Source organism: Musca domestica, unplaced genomic scaffold (assembly GCF_030504385.1).
Source record: "Musca domestica strain aabys unplaced genomic scaffold, Musca_domestica.polishedcontigs.V.1.1 14, whole genome shotgun sequence".
NCBI classification, from domain to species: Eukaryota; Metazoa; Arthropoda; class Insecta; order Diptera; family Muscidae; genus Musca; species Musca domestica.
The window spans coordinates 806470-833172 of NW_026712192.1; the positions used below are offsets into that span (position 1 = coordinate 806470).

At 34.4% G+C, this 26703-nt stretch overlaps 1 protein-coding gene across 4 annotated transcripts in view; it reads left to right on the forward strand.

The window, feature by feature from the left end:
- Window positions 1-26703, forward strand: part of LOC101888198 (uncharacterized) — a 303808-nt gene that overhangs the window by 180458 nt on the left and 96647 nt on the right. For all 4 annotated transcript variants that reach the window (XM_059119075.1, XM_059119076.1, XM_020037532.2 and 1 more), the window contains one exon: window positions 10121-10213. In XM_059119075.1, the coding sequence (XP_058975058.1) occupies window positions 10121-10213 (93 nt within the window). The remainder of the gene's footprint in view (window positions 1-10120; window positions 10214-26703) is intronic.

Below are 26703 nucleotides of genomic sequence, written 5' to 3' on the forward strand. Positions count from 1 at the left end.
GAATGACAAGTAACATGCTGCCACTTTTACCATGTGTCAAACAAATCTGCACAGCATACTTAGCAGCGAGTGGCTTTATATGAGATCAAATTACTTATCTTCAAAGTTGTGTTATTTGCTTAATCTTGTAGAGCTACTGTTTAGGAGAAGATGGCACTAGACATTGGGCAAGGGAAACCTTTCACTTGGCAGAAGAGCCAAGGTTAAATTCTTTGAGAAAATAAAAACATTATAATAGGAGTTCAGCCTTTCCGATTTTTTTATCCTTTTATATTTTCATACAATAAACTTAAAGTATAGGCAAATGTGCTTGCTGAAAAAGTTCTCAAAATTAGGGTAACACTTAACTGAGCAGGGATATGGGATATGGTCTTCTCCTTTTCACGAATCCAAAATACCAGCTGAATTTGAAAATAAGAATAGAATGTAAAGTCCATTATTGAAACTCAGTAATGCTAGGCAAAAACTGGCCCTGCGTTTAAAATAAAATAAACTAGCAAAGGGCCCGCTACTTGGTCAGCGAAAAGTTCACCTTAAAATTGTAGATTCGTTCCAGCAGCTCGCGTTAGGCCTTTTCAGTACTCAAACTGCACCATTTTTATACCCTTCACCACAAGGTGGTCAGGGTATTATGTCTTTGCACATTTGTTTGTAACAGGCAAAAGGAAAAGGAGATAGATCCATAGTTCCTTTTGGTGATCTGCATAGAATCACATTCTAAATCGATTTATGCATGTCCGTCCGTCCGTCCGTCCGTCTGTCCATGTATTTTTGTAAACAAAGTACACTTCGCATTTATTGCCCTATCCAGATGAAATTTTGCACAAACCATTTGTTTGGCCCAAGGACGAACCCTATTTAAATTGGAGATAATCGGTCAAAATTTAGATATAGCTCCCATATATATCTTTGTCCGATTTGCCTTTTATTGTGCACCAAACGTGTAATATCAGTCCGAATAGTATGGAATTTTGCACGTACGATCAGATTGGACCTTAAAATAAGTATGCCAAATTTGATCGAAATCGGTTCAGATATAGCTATAGCTCCCATATATATTGTTCATCCGATTTGTTATTTTTGACCTCCGCAGCCGTAATATGCACTCTGTAACAACAATATTTGGGGAAATTTATCAAATACAGCTTAGAAATACATTTGCTAAATTTTATCGAGATCGGTTCAGATTTGAATATAGCTCCCATATATAACTTCGTCCGATTTACCTTGGATTGTGCACCAAACGTCTAATATTTGCCCAAATTGGATGAAATTTGGCACTTACGACCGAATTGAGTTTAGAAGCTAGTACGTTCATCCGATTTGTCATATTTGTTACCCACAGCCGTAATATGCACTCCGTAACAACGATATTCAGGGAAATATATCAAATCAAAACTTCATACGACGTACATTAATTTTCGACTTTCAAGGTTTTAGATATTATTCAAGTTTTTTTCTTTTTCCGAAATAATAATTGGAAAATGTGTACCTTTTATACCAAAAATTTGTACCTTTTACACCAAAAACTTTTTAAAATCTTTCATTTGACAGGGACATCTATATCAAATTTCAGGATTACAGCTCTATCCACTCACCCAATACCAGATTTAGTACCATTTAGTACTTCTCGAACCATTATAGTACGCATTTTCACAACAATCTTAACCACAGATACCAACAGTGACCTTAATATCAAATTTCAGGATTTCTGCTCTTTAATTTCCCCCATTGCCAAATTTTGAACCATTTAGTACAATTTTAGTACTCATTTCCACATCAGCACCTTCTCCCAGCCACAGACACCAACAGCGACATCCATATCAAATTTCAGGATTTCAGCTCTACGACTTCGTACTTTTCGTAAAATTATTTCCAATACAATTTCCATATCTTAACTTCAGATACCAACAGTCTTTTTAATATTAAATTTCAGTATCTCAGATCTTTCTTTTTCCCCATTACCAAATTTGGTACCATTTAGTACGCGTATTCCAAACCAACTCCATATCTCAATTTCAAATACCAGCAGAGACTTCAATATCTAATTTCAGCTCTATTCCTTCGCTCAAAATCACATTTAGTGCCACTTAGTACATTTCGTACAATTTTAGTACACATTTCCAATACAATTTCCATATCTTAACCTCAGATACCAACAGCCTCCTTAATATCAAATTTCAGGATTTCAGCTCTGTTATTTTCCCATTACCAAATTTAGTATCATTTAGTACAATTTTAGTACGCATATCCAAAATCAGCTTCATATCACAATTCCAAATAGCAACAAAGAATTCAATATCAAATTTCAGAAATTCAGCTCTATTCCTTCACCCAATATCAAATTTGGTACTATTTAGTACTTTTCGCACAAATATAGGACACATTTCTAAACAACCACCAACTATCAAACACAGATACCGACAGCCGTCTTAATATCAAATTTCATTAAGTTTCCTCATTAAAAAATTTAAATTTAGTACCAATTCGTACTTTTCGTACAATTATGGTACACATTTCAAAAAACCATTCTCATATCCAAATTCCAAATATCAACATATACCTCAATATCAAATTTGAGGGTTCCAGCACTATCCCTTTACCCAATACTAAATTTAGTACCATTTAGTACTTTTCATACAATTATAGTACACATTTACAAAACCACCTGCATATGTCAAGGTTACCCTTAAACAGCGATCCTAATACTAAATATCAGATTTGAAGCATTATCTGGCCATCCAATACCAAATTGTACCAAATACAGTACTATTTAGTACCTTTTGTACAAATAAAGGACGTATATTCGAACCACCGACAAATCTCAAACACAGATACCATCAATAATTTAAATATCAGTTTTCAGAATATTATCTCTATCCATTCACCCAATACCAAATATAGTACAATTTAGTACTTTTCGTACAAATTAAGAACACAAATTTATAAACACATCCATATGTCAAAACTACCCAAATACCAAACTTCAGATTTCAAACACTAGCTGTTCACCCAAAACCAATGGGTACCAAATTTAGTACTTTGTAGTACTTTTCGTGCACTCGTAGTACCCACTTCCAACATCACCTCATCATCACAAACCTACTACCAACAGGGACCCCCAATATAAAATTTTCAAATGTCAGCTTCATCCATTCACCCTTAACCAAACTGTATCAAATTTAGTACCATTTAGTACAGTTCGCACAATTAGTACATATTTCCAAAACCACTTTTTTATATCAAATTTACTTGCCAACCTTGAAACTCTTACCAAATTTCCAGTGTGTTTTGAAGTTTAGTAACATTTTCGACATTTTCGTAAATTTAAAGTCCGAATTTCTAAAAACCACATCTTTATCACAATTCTACCATCAACAGAGACCCCAATACAAAGCTTCAAAATCCCAACTTTATACGTTCAACCTAAACCTTACTGTTCCAAATGTAGTACCATTTAGTACAGTTCTATGGTACACATTTCCAATACCACCTTTATGTATCAAACTTACCTTCCAACCTTGATTCTCATACCAAATTTCAAGTGTTTAATTCTAACCGTTCAAATAATACCAAATGGTACCATTTTTGAAGTTTGGTAACATTTCGGAACTTTTCGTAACCTAAAAGTTCGAATTTCCAAAAAACACTTTGGTACATCGATCCTGCACTCTGTGATTCTCATTTTCAATTTTAGAATTATGAGACCAATACAAAGTTGTTCAATTTTTAGTACATTTTGTACATTTTTAGTACGAATTTCCAAAATATATGAAATATTTATTTGAATTGATAGTACCGTCCATATAATTTAATGTTTGAAGAAGACTATCCTATTTGGACTAAACTTGGTACATCGTACTATTATTATGAAACATAGATCGATTTCGGAGATGGTCAATATCTGTCCGCTCCTCCTATCACTTTCCCCACAAAAGGTTGACATTTTGAAGAAAAAAATATTTTACTCCACATGCACATAAAGAGAAAGGATCATCCGATTTTGCTCCAACTTTGAAAATCCTTATATATTCATCAGTTCTACTTCAGGTTCGAAAATGAAAATATCGGTCCACTCCATCAAGTACCTCCCCCATAAAGGCTCAACATTTCAAATAATTATAACTCTTATAAAATGTGATGCAAGCGTCTGATTGTCTTCAAATTTCCATCATCTCTACTAATACAAGATCGGTCCACTCCTTCCTGTACCTACCCTACACAAAGAATCAAAATTTTGAATATCCATGAAGTTAATAAAACGAGAAATTAATATCCGTTTCAAACTTGGCACATCTGAATATTTCTATCAACACTAGATCTGTTATAAATATGGTAAAGATAGGACCATTCCTTCTGGTACCTCCGATTTACAAAATAACGATTATAAAATCCGAAATAAGCATCCGGTTCTCTTCATATTTCACACATCCCATTATTTGCACTAACACAGAATCTAGTGTGAAGATGGAATATATCGGTCCCCTCCCTTTGGTACCTCCCCCACAAAGGGTCAACATTTTTGAATACACGTGAAGCTCATAAAACGACAAGATCGGTTATAAAGATGGTAGAGATCGGTCATTCCTTCTGGTATTTAAATTTGTGAAAATCAAAACGCTCATAAAACGCGGAATAAGCATCCAACTATCTTCAGATTTCACACATCCAAACACTTTTGCCTTCACAAGATCTGTTGTGAAGATGATATATATCTGGGAACCCCTTCTGGAACCTCACTTACAATGCGTCACAATTTTCAATATTTTTATCTGTCATAGCTTGCAAAACAAGTCGGCGATTCTTTACAAACTTGCTATATCTAAATATTTCTCTTAACCAAAATCCTGAGATGAATGTGGAATTTATGATTTCGAATAAAATTGGATATTAATGTTCGATCTTCTTGTAATTTTGGCCATACCAATATTTTTATCTGTATTAGAAGAACTATGAAAATGGAATACTTCGGTCGTCTATAACTTATACCTCATGCATATTTTATTTTTTTTTTTTTCTAAAAATTATCACATATCTCATTAGAAGTGAAGGGAGAGTAGGGAGAGTAGGGAGTCAATGTAGTCCGAACCTGGCTCGTCGCATTATTTATTTCATATTTATTTAGGTCCGATGCGTAATGGTCAATATTGGCCCATTCCTTCGGAACCTACTCCATAGAGGTTCAACAATTTGAATAATCATAACAGAAGTCAAATCTGTCGGCAAAACCGACTGATGCTTTTTAACTTGTTTCTATGAATTTTGAATTGAAGTTGGAAGAAAATCGCTATATTCTTTCCGATGCTATGAGATTTATAAATATTCAAAATATAGGACCATTGCGGGGGAGGTCAAATGCTATACACCTTCATTTGCCAAAAAGTGGGGGTCTAAAAATGATAATTCAATGCAAAACCACATATTTTTTTAAAAGAAAAAATAAAAACCTAAGAGTTCCAAATTAAAAAACACAACAATAATATAAACTAGTTTGCAATTTAAAACAAATTTCAAACTAATATTAAACATTCATAGAGGTGGGGGAACGCCACCTTTATGGGATGTGAAACAAAAAAAATAGAAAATAATATTTAAACGCTTGTGTCTTAAGTCTTTCGTTTTTCTGGGTGTTTTCTTTTATTACCCGCCATATGAACATTGCATTTTATTAATAACCATATAAAACACCCAAAAACAACACCAAAATCTTAAGAGAACTGGTTTTTAATATTTAAAGAGATTTTCCCTAAGAAAGTCTATTTTAAATTATAATATCAAGTTTCATGCTTTTGTCTAATTGTTTGGACCACCAAAAAAGTGAAAATTAGCCAGGGGAGAGGGGCATGAAATTACATTAAATTGAAAAAGAAGAAAAAAAATAGTTTGTAATTTTTCAACTTCCCCAAATAGACTCGCTACTCAATGTTGTATGTGGATACATAAAACAATTCTTGGCTTGGTAATGCTAAATGGATGCAAAACAAAACGAAACGGCGGATAGATAGAAAGACAGCCAGCCAGCCACCAAAGACAACAGATATCTATACCTAAAATATAATAGAAACCAAAAAAAAAAAAAAAACGTAATAGAGGAAATGAAAGAAATTGAAAAAAGAACACCCAAAGGCATGCAGACAATGGCCACAGCTGTGTTCTTTTTTCGTTTTTTGCTCAACTGCAAAGCTGGGATTTTTTTCTATTAAACCTCAAGTTTATAAAAAGTACTTTTCAAAAAAAAAAAAAAAAAAAAAAACTAACTCCATCTCCTCTAACAATATCTGACCTGAAACATTGAACAGGGTATACCAAAAACTTAAAAGCAAAAAAACACACACACAGACACAATCAAAATCCAGTCTCAAATTAAAAAAATAAAAAAAAAAACAATCAACAACTTCAAAGAGCTTGAAAGGAAACTGCAGAAACAAAAAGTTGAAAACGATAAAAGTGGGTTTAAAATCCAGCAAGTTTTGTTTTTTTTTTTATTTCATGAAATAAAAAACAGAATACAATGCGACAAAATCATAGCCAGCCAGCCAGCATACAACAACAAAAAAAACATAAGTAACTCTTTGGGCCTTCACCCAACGTCTGGCCACAACAACATGGGCTAACATTTTGAATTCTCTTGATACGTTAAACCTTTCGTGTTGTTTAAGCCAGAGTCTTTCAAACCCAAGCAACTGCTGAGATATGCTCATATGATAAACACACAAGCGGCTTCATTCCATACCCCTTCTGAAACTACAAAATTTAGCTCTCACTCCAGCCAGTCAGCTTAAGCGACACACGATTTCCAGGTTGCTTGAAGCAATGGAGAAACCAGTTTCGGTGGGCCACCAATGTAGTCTTTAGTACAAAAAACCTTCCAAGCCAACTGGCTTGATTTGTCATACTCTTGAGTTTCTTTAGAAATCTCTTCAACGCATGTAGTGGTGAGTTCATGTATTCCTCATTGCCATTGTATGGGTGAAACAAAGATGGCCGCTGAAAATATATTCGAAAACTTGTTACAGTTAAGACACACTGGTGCCACAACAGATACCAAATTCATTTACCACAATCCACACAAATAGCAAAGACTCCAACCAATTATGTGAGACGATTCACCAGAACAGGAGTAATTTATAACCTAAGACCCAAACCTAACTACTCAATGGAGAGCAACATCTTATTCACCTTTTAATCCACGACCTTAGATCATGGATACCTACCATATAAGAGAATATCTTCAGAAATAACATAACATGGTGAGATATAGCCAATTTTCAACTCCATTTACCACAATTGGATTCTATTTGCCATTCACCACTCATAGTATTGTTTATGGGACTTATACCAAAGACATTTGGAAATTATGAAAATTATCAAAAATATCTTTGGGAAATCTTCTATTTAAAGAAGCCATAAAATGAAACTTATTTTCATAGAAAGACTCAAAAACAAAATCTACATCCTAAGTCTATCTATGAAAAGAAGTACCATTTAATGGCTTCTTTTATATACAGGGTGAGATAAAAATAAATTGCAACAAAGTCAAACGCCATAATTTTTATTTTTTTTTTAAATTTTAAATTCTATTGAATGAAAACAAAAATGTCGAAAATACCATCAAATTTTAGAAAAAGTTTAGATTTGTTCGAATTGGCTACCTTTGACACGGATTATGGCCTTCAAACGGCCAATGAAACCGTCACACGCTGCCCGAATGTTGCTCTGCGGTATTTTGACCCATTCCCGGCGAAGAGCTTGCTGGAGGTGATCGACACTTTGGTATTTTTTAGTGCCAACCTTGCTTTCAAAATACTCCAGACACAATAGTTCAACGGATTGGTATCCGGAGATTTTTTTGGCCATTGTGCGCTGGAAATAAAGCGAGGAACCTCATTTTGTTATCATTCTTGTTTGGCGCGTGCTGAGTCCTGTTGGAATGTCCAAGGTATCCGGCCACGATGTTTGCGTGCCCAAGGCTTTAATACAACCTCCAGAATATTTTCGCGATAATATTTGGCATTTATTCTGATGTGGTCGAGTTCTGGTCTGGTGGCCAACTGAAGATGCTCATTTTCAACTGACCTCTTTGGCAAGTAAACAAGATCATTTTGTTTGTTTTAGAAACTGCTGGACAACGAATGTTTTCTCATCGGAAAAAAACCAAATTCGGCAGTTCACCACTTTCGGCCAAGCGAAGAAACTCTTTGGCTCTTTTGAATCTATTTTCTTTTTGTTGCGGTGTAAGTTCTTGCACTTTTTGGAATTGCAATGGCTTTTTGGAATTTATTCACATTTAAATGCTGGAGTGCTCTAACGATAGCCACTTGTGGTTTTCAAGCCAAATATAAAGAAATCACACTATCACGCTTGAATTCCATCACGAATAACTTTGTTTGCTGGAAAATTCTCAACAAAATGCTTTTGCATGCTTGTAAACAATATAATGAGATGTCACTGGAATAATTTTAATAGCTATAGGACGAGTGGCTTAGAAATGACAGCAGTCTGAAGTTGGTTGCAGTTTTGTCATCTCACCCTGTTTAGTACACATTGCCTAAACCAAGGGCAAATTTTAACCACAGACACCAACATCCAGTGTGACAGTGACATCTACATCAAATTTCGGCATTTCAGTTTTATTCCCAAACTCAGTACCATTTAGTACTTTTCGTGCAATTGTAGTTTATATTCCAGAAACCAGCTCCAAATCCTAACCTCAGATAGCAACAGATACCTCAATATCAAAATTTGAAGATTCCTGCCTTATCCCTTCACACAATACCAAATTTAGTAACAATTATTACTTTCCGAACAATTATAGTTGGCATTTCCAAGCTTACCTCTAAATCTAAACATCAGATACTAACGGTTAAGTGAATATCAAATTTCAGAAATATATCTCAATTTATTCATTTAATACCAAATATAGTACCATTTAGTACTTTTCGTGCAACCATAGTACACATTTCCGAAACCACCCAATATGTCCGCTACACATGAACACCGACCCCAATACCAAATTTCATATCTTTCATATCGCAATTCGAGATGCCATCAGATACTTTAATAATTTGAGATCCTCAAATTTGAGGATTCCAGTTCTATACCTTCACATAACACCAAATTTATTACCATTTAGTACTTTCCGTACAATGAAAAGGGCGCATTTCAAAAACGACCTCCATATCTTAACCTTAGCCACCAACGGTTATTTAAATATCAAATTTCAAAATTTAGTACTTTTTAGTACTTTCCATACAATTATAGTACACAATTCACCACCTCCATATGTCAAGACTACACATGAACAGATCCCTAAAACTAAAATTCAGATTTCAAGTAATATCTGTTTACTCAATGCCAAATTGTACTTATTAGTATTTTTCGTGCATCATCATCATCATGCAGCATCACCTCTTTATCACAAACCTACCACCAACAGCAATCACAATAAAAAAATTAAAAATTCCAACTTCATTCGTACACCCTAAACCAAACTTTTCCACACATCCCCTACCACCTTCATATATTAAACATACTTTCCAGTTTTCATTCACATACCAAATTTCTATCCGTTCACATGATATTAAATGGTCCCATTTCAGAAGTTTAGTACCAGATTAGAACTATTCGTTACCTTAAAGTCCGATTTTCCAAAAACCCTTTGGTGCATCTAATCTGCACTCTATCGGTAACTCTCTTTCCAAATTTCAGAATTTTAGCACGTTCCGTTACAGACTATTTATTTTTTTAGTATATTTTAACACTTTTCTTACCCTTTTAGTACGAATTTCCAAAAACCCGGACCAAGACTGACCCTTTTGCAAAATTTCAAGATTCTAAGCCGTTTCGTCTGAGCGTTAATTCTCAGATATTTCACTACTGTTTTATATATCAATAGGTTATTTAATATTTTTTCCCAATGAAATTTCCAATAGAAAAATTAAATAAAAATTAAAAAATGAAATTTCCAATTGAAAAATTAAATTTTTTTGGAAATTTAAAATTATGTAAAAATTACTTTCGAAATACTAGTTCTAATTTATTAACTATTTTGTAGTTAAATTTCTATAACTAACTTAAATTTTTCATTAATTTTCAATTTTTATATTTTCTTTACTTCCAGGTCTTATGGCATTTGGATGCCTTTCGCAGATCATTTCGTTCTCTGAATCAGCATGTTTGCAGCGGACAAGATTGTATTTTTTGTGCCCTAAAGGTAAGTGAAAGACCTTTTTTTCTTCATTGATATTGTGGCACAATTGTTTACCAAGTTTGAAGAGTTGGATAAAATTGTAGAAGACTAAAAGTATGCTTTAAATTTGTAATTTAGTATAAACTTGGCATTACTTTTCAATGAAGATCGGTATAGAAAGTACATGTGGTCACACTATTAAGCCAAGTTTAAAAAAGTCAAGACACATTTTGAATATTCTTGACTTAAGTTTTAAAAGATTTTGGACCTTCAAAACAAGTGAATGAATTACAACTCACATAAATGACATCACTTTCCGAGAGGATCTTAATGAAATTGGAGTGCACTGCTAAGCCAAGTTAGAAACCACTTGGAAAATCGTAAATTTAAATCTACAATTTGAAATTGACTAACTTGGCTTCACTTTTAACAAAGATCGTACGAACTAAAAACCTAGTTTGCTCTTCGATTTGTTTTTTTTTTTTTATTCCCAAGACTCTTGAAATTTGGTAAACGATTGTGAATATACCAAAGATTATATTTATTTTCTAGAGAAAATGCATTGTATAAATTCATATGTGTGTTGTGTAGGTTTGTGCCTAAGTTAAAAATGATGTAAAAAATTTCAGTGTAAGTAAATGAAATGTGAAAATTCGTTACAAAACTAAGTGAAAAAAATATATATGAATATTATTTATGAATTATAAATATTGGTATGAATCTCTAATTTGTAATTCGTAGTTCGTAATGTATGTCACCATCTATGATAAAAAATTACCCATGAAGGTCCACATTCTCGTATATTCCCCCATATAATGACACCTTCCGATATTTATTATTTTTTCAATATTAACTAAAATTCTCATCGGAATTTTCTCAAAATTGGTATATTGAGTTCGAAATAGGCTTTCTCTAGCAGGTAAGCGGCCAAACGAGCCCATTTAAGACCATCACCCTTCTAGAAGATCGACAGAAATTCTTTTAGAAGGTAGGTTTATCTTCTTGTAGAAGACCTGTTGATTTCCTTGAAGAAGTTCGGTTGACCTTCATGAAGAAGGTCGGTTGATCTTCTGGCAAAAGTTCGGCGGAACTTCTGGTGAAAGATCGGTTGATGTTTCTATAGAAGATCGGTTGATCTTCTTGAAGAAACCAGATGATTTACATGAAGGAGTTCTGTTGATCTTCTCGAAAAAGATCGGTTGATTTTCTTGTTGAAAGACAATTGTTCATCTTGTAGAAAATGTGCTGGGCTTTTCTTCGGTCAGTTGACCATCGATCGGTTGACCTTCTTGTAGACAATCGGTAAATCTTGTCGAGAAAGATAAGTTGATCTTCTTCAAGAAGATCGGTTGATCTTCTTCAAGAAGATCGATTCAACTTCTTGAAGAAGATCGGTTGTCTTTCTCGATGAAGATCGGTTTATCTTCTTGAAGAAGATCAGTTGATTTTCTTGTAGAAAGTCGGTTGATCTTCTGGGAGAAGATTTTCTTATAGAAAACCGGTTGATTTACTTATATCTTATATCTGATCTTCTTATAGAAGATCGGTTAATTATTTTGAAAAATATCGGTTGATTTTTTTTAAGAAAATCGGTTGATCCTTCTATAAGAAGATCATCGGTTGATCTTCTTATAGAAGATCGGTTGATTTTTTTTTAAGAAAATCGGTTGATCTTCTTATAGATCGGTTGATCTTTTCATAGAAAATCTGTTGATCGTTGAGAAGATCGGTCGACCTCCTTATAGAATATGGGTTGATCTTCTGGTAGAAGATGGGTTAATTTTCTGGTAGAAGATCGGTAGATCTTTTTGTAAAAGATCGGTTGATCCTCTTGTAAAAAATCGGTTGAAAAGAAGATGAAGATCAGTTGATCGTTGTAGAATATGTCAAAATCGCTTGATCTTCTTATATTCGGTTATTATCGGTTGATTTCCTTAAAGAAGGCCGATTCATCTTCATGAAGATGATTGGTTGATGGTCAATGTAACTTTTTTCTACCATTCTCCCTAATTCTTGTCACTTTTTTTCTTCATATAGAGTTTCATCCATTCCCTGTTCTCTGCTTCCTTGTAAAAACTCCAAATTAATGAGAGTTGCAGTTTAATTTTCATTTATTATGTGAAAACTCATATTTATTTTCCTGCAGATTTCCCACAAAATGACAAAATCTCATATGTGGACAAATAAAGCATATCTTAAGATGTCCACTTGTATGAAGGGGTCATTGTCACTTTTTTCCAAAAAAAACCTCTTCCCGGTCATTGAACAAAACAAATCTCCCTCTTTTGCAAAAAGTAATAAGACACTCACTTTTATTTTTTTCACACAGTGAGAAAACAATAATAATTTTCACCTTTCCACTTACCCTCCAAAGACAGATTGGACATATGAACAATAATAAATATTTCGAGGAGGAAAAAAAAACAAAAACAATTTTCTTTACAAACTATTTTCTCACTCTAATTGTTACGTTTTACAACAACTCTATGCTGGGTAATTATCAGCCACTTGCACATTGGCAATGTAACAAGAAATGCGTGATTTTTTCAAGAGTTTTCCCGGCTAGGTTGGCAGGCAGGTAGGTAGGTATAGTAATTATCCAGCAACCTGGTCAAATGGATTCTAAAATGGTTTTCCTTTACAATAATTTGTTTTTCTTCGGGGAGAAGTCGACATGTGCGTGTTTCACTGAGAGTTTCTCATTAACGCACCCAGACACTGGCCTTCTAGAAATTCCCACACCATAGAGGCTGAAATGTATGGATATGCGAAAGATGTTTGATGGGGGATTTCTTATTTCAAAATTTTGCTTTGTTTTTAAATTTAAAACAAGCAAACAATTAGAGAGACATGTGTTTCGAGAGAGAGAGAGAGAGAGAGAGAGTGAGAGAGAGACAAAGGGGGAATTTGAAAATTTCTTATGAGACAACATGTGACTTCCAGAAGGTTTGTTGCTTAAGTCTTTTGTTTTAATAACTCGAAATGATGGGAAAAACATGAGCAGCATAGCCAAGTTAGGTCAGGGAAATTCGTTTTCTTACAGATTGACTTATTAAATTGTTAAACTAACAACGCTGGCCAATAAAACATTTTAATTTATGTTTTGTAATTTATGACGTTTGTACGATTGTCACGTTTTATTTTATTACGAGTTTTTCCCTTAGTAGCTTCTTTACAAGTTTCAATTGCCACTGGGGGTAATAATAATAAATAAATTTAACCTTTTTGAAATATTTACAAAAGACTTAAGCAACAAACTTGATTATTATAATTGTCATTGATTTCAATCTTCTGTTGCATTGAGGCAAAGCCATAAATGGCTTAAGTTAATTTTTGTAAATTTTGAGGGAAGATAGTAATCCCTTTAGACCACCACCACTACCATTACCATTTTTATAAATACCGTTACTCTGTATGTTCCTGTTTTCCCGGAATTGATGCTTGCACTTTGGCGGAACTACAGCAATAAAATACCCACCTTCCTCGCTAGCCTCACCTCACCTCACCCGTCATTTGAAAATGTTCTTTGATGTAGGTGGTTCTTACCAAGAATTACCATATCATTCAGTGGTTTATCGCTATTCCATGGAAAACAAACACCAACTTGTCACGGTTATTGTGTGTATGTAAGCGTCGCATTTTTTTCTCGAATTATTATTTATTTAATTTTATTACCTGTAATGCATAGTCACAGTGTGTGTGTGTGCATGTACTTGTCATTTATGGTGGTTTAGTTACTCTTTCTTCCTTTTGCGTAATTAATGTCTGTTTTCGTATTATTTTTTGGGAAAAATCGTTAATAAAATTACAGGGTTAACTAGTTTCCATTTCTAACCCTCTCTACATCCCATTGCTGTGAGTTCAATGTGGCCTTGCATTTTCCCAGTTAGTCCTATGAAAAATGGTTATTTCACACATACAATTAACACAACATTAAAGGAATCAAGTGCTAACTAGGCATTACCTTGTAATTATGCACCGGGATTTCAAGTGGAAATTAATGACTGTGTGTTTTATTTTTCCTTGAGAGTGGGAAAAGCGCATAAATCTTATATTGTTGAAAGGGGTTGTTTCGAAAAGATTGGCGCCAATTGCAGCAGTAAAAGGACTTTTTAAATGGGACAAGTTTTTCCAATGACTTATGCAGCTCCACAGAAAATACTATACCATAATGTTTAGGAATATGACATATTCTTTGGCGGATTGAATATAACAAACCTAGTCTTATCGCCTCGAAAAGATAGTGGAATATCGGTTTAAGATAGCATGTATATGGAGGTTACACTAGTGGCTTCAGAGAAGACTTAGAACACTTTTCTCATCCTCTACATTAACCCTTTCAGTGTTTTTGTCAAATATATTTGACATTTAAAAGTACTCTCTTTCTTTGTCATTTTTTGTTTTTCTTACGAACCGTTAGTTTTGATATTTTTTAATAACAGACACGTTCGCTATTTAAAAATATTGCAGTTCTATTCTATTAGTTTCGTTTTCGAATTTCTGAGCACATTTTAGTAAATTAGTACGGAATTTCAGATTTTTATCTCGACAAAAATTTTCATTGACACTGAAAGGGTTAAGCAATTTTGGCTGGGATTATTGCCGGGAAGACAAAAACTTGTTTTCACAGAACACTAGAAGGTATTCTCATAGCAGACCAGAAGATTTTCTCATAGAAGACCAGAAGCTCTTTTCATAGAAGACCAGAAGATCTTCTCACAGAAGACCTAAAGAACATAAAGTCTTCTCCCAGAAGACAAAAAGGTCTTCTCATAAAGGAGCAGTTGGGCTCTTCTCATAGAAGAGCAGTTGATCTTCTCATAGAAGAGCAGTTGATCTTCTCATAGAAGAGCAGTTGATCTTCTCATAGAAGAGCAGTTGATCTTCTCATAGAAGAGCAGTTGATCTTCTCATAGAAGAGCAGTTCAACTTCTTATAGAAATCCCACAAAATACCTTCTCCCACCGGTGACCAGAAGATATTCTTACAGGTGTCCGGAAGGTCTTCTCACAGAAGACCAACTGGTTTTCTATAAAATGCGCTAGAATTCTGATACTTGGAACGAAAGTCACTGATGGAGTGCTGGATAGATGTACCAAAGGGTTTTCGGAAATTAGAACTTTAAGGTTACGAAAAGTTCTAAAATGGTACCGTTTGGTATCATGTAAAGGGATAGAGCTAAAAACTTGAAACTAGAATCTAGACTGGAAAATAGAGTTGATATATGAAAGTGGTTTTCAAAAAGTTGTACTAATCGTGCGAACTGCACTAAATGGTACTTAAATTGAAAAAGTTTGGTTAAGGGTCCACTGTAGAAGCTGGTAGGTCTCCAAGTGCACGAAAAGTCCTAAATAGTACTATATTTGGAATTTGGAGAACAGATAGTGCTTGAAATCTGAAATTTGGTATTGGGGTCGGAGTTCATGTATAGGCTGGACATATGTGTAGCATGGTTTCTGCGCATGATAACTCTTGAAGGGGGCATCCGATTTTATTCAAACTTGGATACATCGAAATATTATTATCAAACTTAGAGCGAATTTGGAGATGGACAATACCCGTCCACATCTTCTGGTAGTTCCCCCACAAAAGGTCGAAATTTTTAAAGAAAATAATTTACTCAACTCTTATCCTAATATCTGCTCCAGTTCTATGTCAGGTGCGAAAATGGACAATATCGTTCCGCTGCATTAGTCCGATTGTCTTCAAATTACACATGTTACAATATTTTTATAACCCTAAGGTCTGGTGTGAAGATGGAATATATCAGCCAACTCCTTGTGGTACATGCCCCACAAAAGGCCAGAATTTTGAATATCCATAAATCTCATAAAATGGGAAATTAACATTCGATTCCATTCAGACTTGGTACATCTCAATTTTTCAATCAACACAAGATATGTTATAAAGATGATAGAGATCAGACTTTTCCTTCTGGTACCTCCCCCGTAGATGGTCAAAGTAACCTTCCCCACAAAGGGTCAAAATTTTGAATAATCATAAAGCTCATAAAAAGCGAAATTAACATCCGATAACATTCACACTTGGCACATCTCAACAGTTCTATCAACACAAGATCTGTGAAAAAGATGGTAGAGATAAGCCCATTTCTTCTGGTACCTCCCCCACATACGGTTCAAGATTAAAAAAAAACAAAACGCTCAAAGAAAGCGAAATAAGCATTCAATTCTCTTCAAATTTCAGACATATGAACATTTTTGCTAACACAGGATTTGTTATGAAGATGGTACATATCTGAGAACCCCTTGTGGTACCTCTCACACCAAGCGTCACAATTTTCAATTCTTTACAAATTGCTACATTTAACTATTGCTGTCAACCTGAAACCTGAGATCAATATGGAATTTATTATTTCGCATAAAATTAGATATGAATATTCGGGTTTCTCGTAATTTTACTGTATCCGAAATGCAACCGTTGAAAACTTAATTTACATGCGGATCTCCATCTCCGTATAATTCCGTCTGAAATTTGAACCTAACTCCAAAAAAATTCAATTTAAATAGGAAATGCTTTCTAGAACTTTTGCAAAAGTTGGTCATTATGAATTAATGCGTAAATAACTGATCACAAATAATAGCTAAAAACGCCGAAAACTCAATATTTAAGGAGTTATGGCCATTTTAAAGTTTTCGATAATTCATGCTTAAAAAAGTGATCACAAATAATAGCTAAAATCGCCGGAAACTCAATTCAATGCCATACAAATAGGGGGCCTTTTACAAAAATGTCTATAAATAAGATCCTTAATTATAGTGAGGTTGCAGAAAGTTCTTCACAATGTCAGAAATTTGCCAAAGTTCTTGAAAAATGTTAAAAAGTTCTTGAAAAAAAAATCCAGGATATTTTATAATGCTATTTAAAGGTGTAATCCTTCACAAAACCCATTGCAAAATATCGTCCAAAGGAAGGGCTTTAGAAAGAAAGAAAAATTTAGAACATTTAGAAGATTATTTCCAGGACCTAGACCGTTATGGAATGACCCAGCCGAGGAAAAATAATTTAAATGCGGATCTCCATTTCTGGATAATTTCATCTTAATTTGAAGTAAAATCTTAGAAAATCCTATTTACATATGAAATGCTTTCAGGAACTTTTGTCATTACAATTATATTTATTTTACAAAGATAACCTTTCAATCTGATTTTTAATTATTGTGAGATAGCAAAAAATTTCTCACAATGACATAATTTTGGAAAAAATGTTGAAGAGTTTTTGAATACAAAATTCCACGACCTATTTAAATTGTAATGCCATTTAAAGGTGTGATCCTTGAAAAAAAAAATATTGGGCATTAGAAAATATCGTCCAAATGAAGGGCTTCAGAACATTTCAAGCTAAGTCACTGGCACCATGGACCGATATTAAAAAATAGGGAAAATTTTTGGGCGAGAAGGATATCTTGTAAAGAAAACCAGAGATTTCTATCTAATTAAAGCATACTTTCAAAAGCTGGTTATATACTATGCACTTATAAATAAACTTTATGTACCTAAAAAATCCTTGGGTTAAAAATAGGAATTTTTATAAAAAAATATATTATTTAGATCATTTATTCACATTTAGACATTGTAAGGAGTTCTCAGTCTAAATTTAGAAAATATCGCGCCAATTTGTCTTTATTATGTGTTATAAAATAATAAACCTCATATAGACACCGCTTCAATGATCATTAACTCCCCCCAAAGCACTGCATTACCAACCAATGAACAACCACATCAAACTGAACTTCATTACCAATACGACAATAATCATTGTGGCTATAAGCCAAAGTTAAGAGACAACATGTTGTTGTGGGCAAGTATTGTGTTGCTGCTGAAGAATATTCAGCTGTGTTGCAGCACACACACACACAAAACACAACGAAGACTTCGGCTATGAACTTTTTCTTACAGACCCAAGCGACGAAACTGTACTTTTTTCCAATTTATACGATACGAACAGAACTTGAAAAGAGAGCCCACAAAGTGAGCGGACCAAGTTTGTAAATGAAACAATGACGACAGCAAACAAATACAAACATACACACAAGTAAACAACAAGAAAACAAGGTAGAAGAGTATAGAGAACGGAGAAGAGATGAAAAAAAAAACACTTAAGAAAATCACAAAGAAACGGCTTAACAAAACAGAAACAAACACAAGCGCTCGCTGCGACATACATTAATTTGTAGCTCAAGCCAAGAAGAAGGTATGATCTTGTATATTGAAATAACAGAAACTGATGGTGGGGAAGGAGAACTGAGAGGGGGGGGGGGCAAAGAGTTGCTGCCAAGTTGTTTGAATAATAATCAGACACAGGAGAGTAGTAGAAGAAAACAACACAACACGACGTAACAAACAAACAAACATCAAGGGTTTTCTATGTTTAACATGGGCCATACATACACTCACACACACATGCACATGGGGCCCATGTCTAATATCCATGACACGACTCTGGCTCAAGACAATTTTCCGGTGAACCTAAAAGGAAAAACTATGAAATGAACACCGGTCTCCAACACCATTGGCTACATGCGACATTAATACAATGGTGAGAAGAACAACAAGCAGCGAGTTTTTGTTGCTGTTGTTCCTCTTGATTTTTTTTTTCTGCAAAATTTCAATGGACACTTTCCTGTGATGTTGTTTGGGCTATGTTTGCAGGCCGTTGTTCCAACAACTACTTCTTCTTCTTCAGTACTCCAACACTTCTTGTTTTAAGCTGTTGAAAAAAAAATGATTTTTTTAGTTTTTTTCTAAAGACGAGGCGATGATGAGCTCTTTCATGAACTTGATGAGGGTGTTACCGTTGTCGTTGTTCATTTGTTGCTTCTAAGCGTGTTGCAGATAATAATGATGATATTCTATTAACTTCCTCTCCGTGTTGACTACTTACCGGTTATTTTCCAAATGCAAAAATACAAACTTGGTTATTAGGAAAACATTGTTGGGTTTATTTTCTATTCTCTTTACGGTGTTCCAGCCTTTTTGGTGTTAGCTTTTCTTAGTGGGTAGTTTTCTTTTGTTTCGTAAAAAAAGAGTTTGGGAAAAGTTCTCAAAACTTAGCATGGCATAAATTAGAATATTATTAACTTAATGTTTCATTAAGACCGGAACATCAACAAAATAACACTAAGAGATAACGGGGGAGGAGGGGAAGTTAATGATACTGACTAAGAGGTAACTCTGGATATTAGAGCCGGAAACCAGAAAACTAGTAAATATTGAGATGAGATAAAAGAAGTCGCGTTTTACTAGTTTTATGGATATTCAAAATTTTGACCCTTTGAGGGGGACGTGCCAGAAGGAGTGGACCGAAATATCTTATATTCACATCATATCTTCCGTTCGTAGAAAAAATGGGATGTATCAAAAGAACCGGATGCTTATTTCGGATTCTATGATCGTTTTGGATATTCAAAACTTTGATCCTTTGTGGGGGAGGTACCAGAGGCAATGGTCCGGTCTCTACCATCTTTATAACAGATCTTGTGCTGATAAAAATATTGAGATGTCTGTCAAGTCTGAATGGAATCGGATATTAATTACGCCTTTTATGAGTTTCATGGATATTACAAAATTTTGACCCTTTGTGGGGGAGGTACCAGAATGAGTGGACCGATATATTCTATCCTCACACCAGATCTTGGGTTAATAAAAGTAGTGTGATATGTGTAATTTGAAGACAATCGGACTCTTGCATCCCATTTTATAAGAGTTAAAATTATTCAAAATGTTGACCCTTTGTGGGACAGGTACTTGATGGAGTTGACTAATATTATATATTTTCGCGCCTGAGCTAGAGCTGATGCATATACTAGGAGTCGCAAAGTTGGAGCAAAATCGGACTACCCTTTTTCTTTCTCTGCCCTAATTTTTTTTTTTTTTGAAAATTTTGACCTTTTGTGTGGTAGGTACCAGAAGGAGTGGACCGATATTGCCAATTTCCGAACTTGATCTATGTTTGATAATAATATTACGATGAACCAAGGTTGGACCAGAAGGGATACACTCTTCGAGAGTTATCATGCGCACCAGACAGACAGACGGACCGATAAGGATTTGGTCCATTATTTCGATGAGGCACGTTTTGACCGCCTCAAATGACTTATACCCTTTTCAGCCATATGCTAGAGCTTTGAAATTTGGCACAGAGGTTTATATTATATGCAGGCTGATTGGTATTGAAAATGGGATCTATTGGTCCATGTTTATGTATAGCCCCCTATTAACGGTAGCTCCCGATTTTAGGTATTTTGAATGATTCTGCCATAATTTCCAATAAAATTTGCTAAAACTTGACAAAAAATGTCCTCGGTGGGAGAGAACAGTCCTTGCAATAAATATTCGCTACAGGGTCACTAATAGGTATATCCCCCCTATATCGATACCTTCCGATTTTCGGTATTTTGAAGATTTCTGCCACAATTTTTAATTAAATTAGATGAAATTTGCCTATTGGGGTTCTCGGTAGGTCTGTTCTCTCCTTGCAAAAAATATTCGCTACGGGTCCACCAATTGGTATTGCTTCCATATACGGGTACCTTCCAATTTTCGGTATTTAAAAGGTTTTTGCCACAATTTCCAACCTAATTAGATAATTGGGGTTCTCGGTAGGTCTGTTTTCTCCCTGCAAAAAATGTTCGATTCATGTCCAATAATAGTTGTGACTATACCTAACGGTATCTCCAGATTTTTGGTATTTTGAAGGTTTCTGCCACAATGTCCAACCAAATCAGCTGAAACTTGACATTTGGGGTTCTAGGTAGGTGTGTTCTCTCCTTGCAAAAAATATTCGCTACAGGTCCACTTATTGGTGTGACTCCCATGTATGCCATATTTTTTGTAAAGGAAAACATTCGCCAGCCCTTGGGATTCATTCGACGGCCCTTGGGACGCATGTATTTTTCTATAGAAAAAAATTCGTCGGCCTTTGGTACTCATGTTTTTTTCAATAGAAAATAATTCGCAAGCACTAGGAAATTTCTCAGGCCGTTAAAAAATAGTCGGCCCATGTGACCAAAGTTTTTTCTATAGAAAAAAATTCACAGGCCCTTGGTACCAAAGTTTTTTCTATAGAAAAAAAAAATCACAGGCAAATGGGACCAAGGTTTTTCTATAAAAAAAATCACATGGACTTGGGACCAAATTTTTTCTATAGAAAAAATTCGCCGGCCCTTGGGACTAAAGCTTTTTCTATAGAAAAAAAAATCGCAGGCCATTGGGGTTAAAGTTTTTTCTATAGAAAAAAATTCGCAGGCTATTGGGACCAAAGTTTTTTCTATAGAAAAAAATTCGCAAGCTATTGGGACCAAAGTTTTTTCTATAGAAAAAAATCGCCGGCCCTTGGGACCAAAGTTTTTTCTATAGAAAAAATTCACAGCTCTTGGGACCAAAGTTTTTTCTATAGAAAAAATTCACAGCCCTTGGGACTCATGTTTTTTTATAGAAAAAAAAAATCGCTGGCCCTTGGGACTCATGGTTTTTCTATAGAAAAAAATTCGCAGACCCTCAGGACTGATTTTTTTTCTATAGAAAAAAATTCGCAGACCCTCAGGACTGATTTTTTTTCTATAGAAAAAAATTCGCAGACCCTCAGGACTGATTTTTTTCTATAGAAAAAAATTCGCAGACCCTCAGGACTGATTTTTTTTCTATAGAAAAAAATTCGCAGACCCTCAGGACTGATTTTTTTCTATAGAAAAAAATTCGCAGACCCTCAGGACTGATTTTTTTTCTATAGAAAAAAATTCGCAGACCCTCAGGACTGATTTTTTTTCTATAGAAAAAAATTCGCAGACCCTCAGGACTGATTTTTTTCTATAGAAAAAAATTCGCAGACCCTCAGGACTGATTTTTTTCTATAGAAAAAAATTCGCAGACCCTCAGGACTGATTTTTTTCTATAGAAAACAATTCACCCGCCCTTGGGACTCATGTTTTTTTTTTTTTCAATAGAAAACAATTCACAGGCCCTTGGGACTCATGTTTTGTCTATAGAACAAAATTCGCCAGCCCTTAGGGTCGATGTTTTTTCTATAGAAAAAAAATGCGCCAGCCCTTAGGGCCGATGTTTTTTCTATAGAAAAAAATGCGCCAGCCCTTAGGGCCGATGTTTTTTCTATAGAAAAAAATGCGCCAGCCCTTAGGGCCGATGTTTTTTCTATAGAAAAAAATGCGCCAGCCCTTAGGGCCGATGTTTTTTCTATAGAAAAAAATGCGCCAGCCCTTAGGGCCGATGTTTTTTCTATAGAAAAAAATGCGCCAGCCCTTAGGGCCGATGTCTTTTCTATAGAAAAAAATGCGCCAGCCCTTGGGATTCGCAGACACTCAGGACTGATTTTTTTCTATATTCTATATATATATTCTATATATTCTATATATTCTATTGGAAAAAACATCGGTCCTGATGACCGGTGATTTTTTTTCTATAGAAAAAAATCGGTTCTGACGACCCGTAAAAAATCGGTTTTGACGACCGGTGAAATTTTTTTCTATAGAAAAAAAAATCAGTCCTAGTGACAAATGAGTTTTTTCTATAGAAAAATAGGTTCTAATGATAAGGATTTTTTTCTATAGAAAAAATCGGTCCCGATAATCGGTGATTTTTTACAGAAAAATAGGTCCTAATGACAAGAGAAATTTTTCTACAGAAATTTTTTTCCTATAGAAAAAAAATCAGTCCTTATGACCGGTAAATTTTTTCTATATAGAAAAAAAGGTCCAAATGATAGGAGAATTTTTTTCTATAGAAAAAAAAATGGTACTGATGACAGGTGAATTTTTTTTCTATAGGAAAAAAATCAGTCCTTATTACCAGTGATTTTTTTTCTATAGGGAAAAATCGGTCCTGATTACCTGTGATTTTTTTCTATAGGAAAAAAATCGGTCCTGATACCGGTGAATTTTTTTCTATAAAAAAAAAATCAGTCCTGATACCGGTGATTTTTTTTTCTATAAAAAACAAATCAGTCCTGACGTGGACTGCGAATTTCTTTATTAACAAAATCTGTCCTGAGGACCGGTGATTTTTTTTTTCTAAAGAAAAAAATAGGTCCTAATGACACGAGCATTTTTTTATAGAAACAATCGGTTCTAATGATTTTTTCTATAGGAAAAAAATCAGTCCTGATTACCGGTGAATTTTTTTCTATAGGAAAAAACATCGGTCCGGATGACCGGTAAATTTTTTTCTATAGGAAAAAACATCGGTCCTGATGACCGGTGATTTTTTTCTGTCATTAGGACCTATTTTTTTCTTTAGAAAAAAAAATCACCGGTCCTCAGGACAGATTTTGTTAATAAAGAAATTCGCAGTCCACGTCAGGACTGATTTGTTTTTTATAGAAAAAAATGTTCTATAAAAAATATTTTCATTTCCCTAAGACTAAGATTTTTTTCTCGGCTAATAGAATTTTATTGCCCCTCCCCCCAACTACGCCCCTGTTAATAAGATTATTATTAAAATTCGTGCACTTTTTGTGATACAAAATAGTCATGGTCTTATGTCTCCCACTTCATGCGACTATCTCTCCGACCTCTCACCCCTTTCTTCCCACTGCTTATTCTTAAAGATAGTCAAACCGAGAAAAAGTAACGTATATTTGTTATTTTTCTTAGTTTCTTATGAAAATTAATAAAAACACACACACACACATAAACCGAGAGATAGGTACCTCAACCTACCACTCAGGCATAGTGATCTAATTGTGAGAATCTCCCACGCATTGTCTTGGGGTATAGCGTTGAACTTTAATTTTTCCACTCCAGCAAGCTTGTAAAGAGCACAAGAAGCTAAAAAAGACATGATGCATATAAATGTTAGTGGTGTTGTTGTTGTTGGTGGTGGTTCTTTCGTTTTAATTGTTTTCAAGTTTGGTCTGAATAAGTTTTTTTTTGTTTTTGGTTGGTTTTTGTTTTGATATCAGCCATTGCATGTGAGCTGCCAGTTTAGGCCAAAACAAGAAAATTCATTGGTGCAAATAATAGCTCCCCTGCCCTCCTCTCCCTTCCCATCCACCACATCAACTAGAACAAACTACAAATTATAACCTTAAGAAAAACTGAATTGGAGATTGGATTTGATGGGAATTTTCGAATGATTTTCTTTTTATATGGGAATATGAAAATGGAAATTAAGATTGCAACTGAGCACCGGGTTTCGAATTAAATGATTCATATCGAGGTAATTTTATGAGCCATGAATTACCACAAATCCTTGTTGTTCGTGTCTTTCAACTTAAACTGGTTCTTTGTGGACTTAATAAGACAATGTCATGAAGAGGAGGCGGCGGCGGCATCATTTAAATTGAACTTCTCAAGATGTCTATCAAAAGCTGGTCGCCTCTTTAATTACCTCTGGGGATTTTATTCAAGTAGTGGCCCTTGAAAAACTACTGTCATTGATTTTCCAGCTCGATTCCAGTTTTCAAGTACCATTATTGTCTGCAGATCTAATGATCCGTTGTGACTGGCTGCCGTTTTAATTTCCCTCTCTCATTTAATGATTCGATAGATTCAATTCAAATTTTCCTGATTTCCAATGATTTTTCTTTTTAATCTCATTTCATTGTTCATTGTCATTTTTGAGTGACAGTTTTCCATCACTAATGGAAGAAAAGAAGAACTCCCTTTAATTAATAATACCTATGTGCGATCGAAGTTATTTAAGAGATTTTCATTTCAAAGACGCAAGAGATGAAGAAAAACTACTGGTCATTAATAATGTTCTTTGGGATGCACTTGGTTTTGTAGTTACCTGCTGTTAAACGGTTTTTCTTTTCTTCGTGCGTCACAGCCATAGCGTCCAGACGTCTAGGGGTCATGTACCTGTCTGGCATTGTTTTTATTTGTTGTGAGTCATCGTTATACTGCCGACCCGCTCTGTGATTAACAGTCAAGTCACTGCTAGAGATTTTGCTAATGGATGAATCCAGATAGCTGGGTGTATTGTAATGAGGAGGCTGGAATATCTTTAGACGGCTTCGTTTTGTAATGACACCTCCGGCTAGTCTAATAAACCAATTGAACATTTGAAATATATTCCAAAAATTATTGGGAGGAAATGAATAGGTTTTCGTAATTAATATAAGTCTCCATATTAATATAGGTCGTCTAGGGGACAAAAAAAAATACATAAAATGATGGGATTAGTTGGCGATTTGGAAATATACTCAATTAGTCTCTGTAACAGCCAAAACGTATGCATTGGAGGAAAACAATACTCGACTGAGTTCGATTCGATTTTTTCAAGTTCAAGAGATTGATTTAAAAATTAGCATGGAATAAATTAAATAATTATTGATTTTATGTTTAACTAACAACAAAATAAATATAACCAAATAGTTAAGATATATTTATATCAAATGGGGCATCAATGGACTAACTTTTTTGTCCTAAGGAACTGACTGAATTTTCTTAAGAACAATCAATCCTTAAAAACTAATATAGAAATATGAAAATTAAATCCTGAGTCCCTCTGGGTTTTTTGTACAAAAATATGTCAATGCTGAGGAATTGGACATTTTATTCTATATCAGAAAAATGGATCGGAAATCAAATATGAAGAAATTTTTTTTAAAAAAAAAGAACTAGTCCCAGAGTACTCTTTTTATAATTCTGAGGATAAATACTTTAATTTTTTTTTAAATCAGCCCCGAGGTATTGTAAATTTGGAAATATTCTCTACCGAAAATATCAATTCAAAGGAACTGTAAATTACTTTTTTTTTGCAAAAAGTGGTCCATAGGTATAGTAAAATTTTGGATTTAAAAAAATCACACCTAGGCGAATGTGAGTATTATTACCATATAAAAACACATGTATTTTTTAATAAAAATTACACTAACGGTCTGGAAGAATATTTATATTGGCAATATCATCCCTGAGGAGAAGGGCCTAGAATTTATTTCTATAAACAAGTAATAAAACATTCATTTCAGCCGGGCCGAACTTTTAATACCCTCCACCTTAGGGTAATGGAAACATTAGAACCAATTATGACCCAAAAATACCAATTTTAAGACATATTCCTGGGAAAATGTGGCAAAAATCATCAAAATACCGAATATCGGGAGGTACCGCTATATAGGGCTATACAAAATCGTGGACCTATACATACAATGTTTCGCACACGGAGCTAGAACCTATTATGACCAACTAGTTCCAAGTTTTAGACAAATCCGTGAAAAAATGTGACAAAAACCATTAAAATACCGAATGTTGGGAGATACCGTTTTATGGGGGCTATACCGAAGCATGGACCTATACATAATATGTTTCGCCACACGAACTAGGACCCATTAAGACTTACAAATACCAATTCTCAGACAAATCCGTGAAAAAATGTGGCATAATCATTAAAATACCGAATATCGGGAGGTACCGTTATATGGGGACTATACCAAAACGTGGACCGATGTATGTCATTTTCAATACCAACCATCCTAGACACAATATAAATTATTCTGCTAAATTTTGACGCTCTACGCCAAATAATGTGGCCTGTATC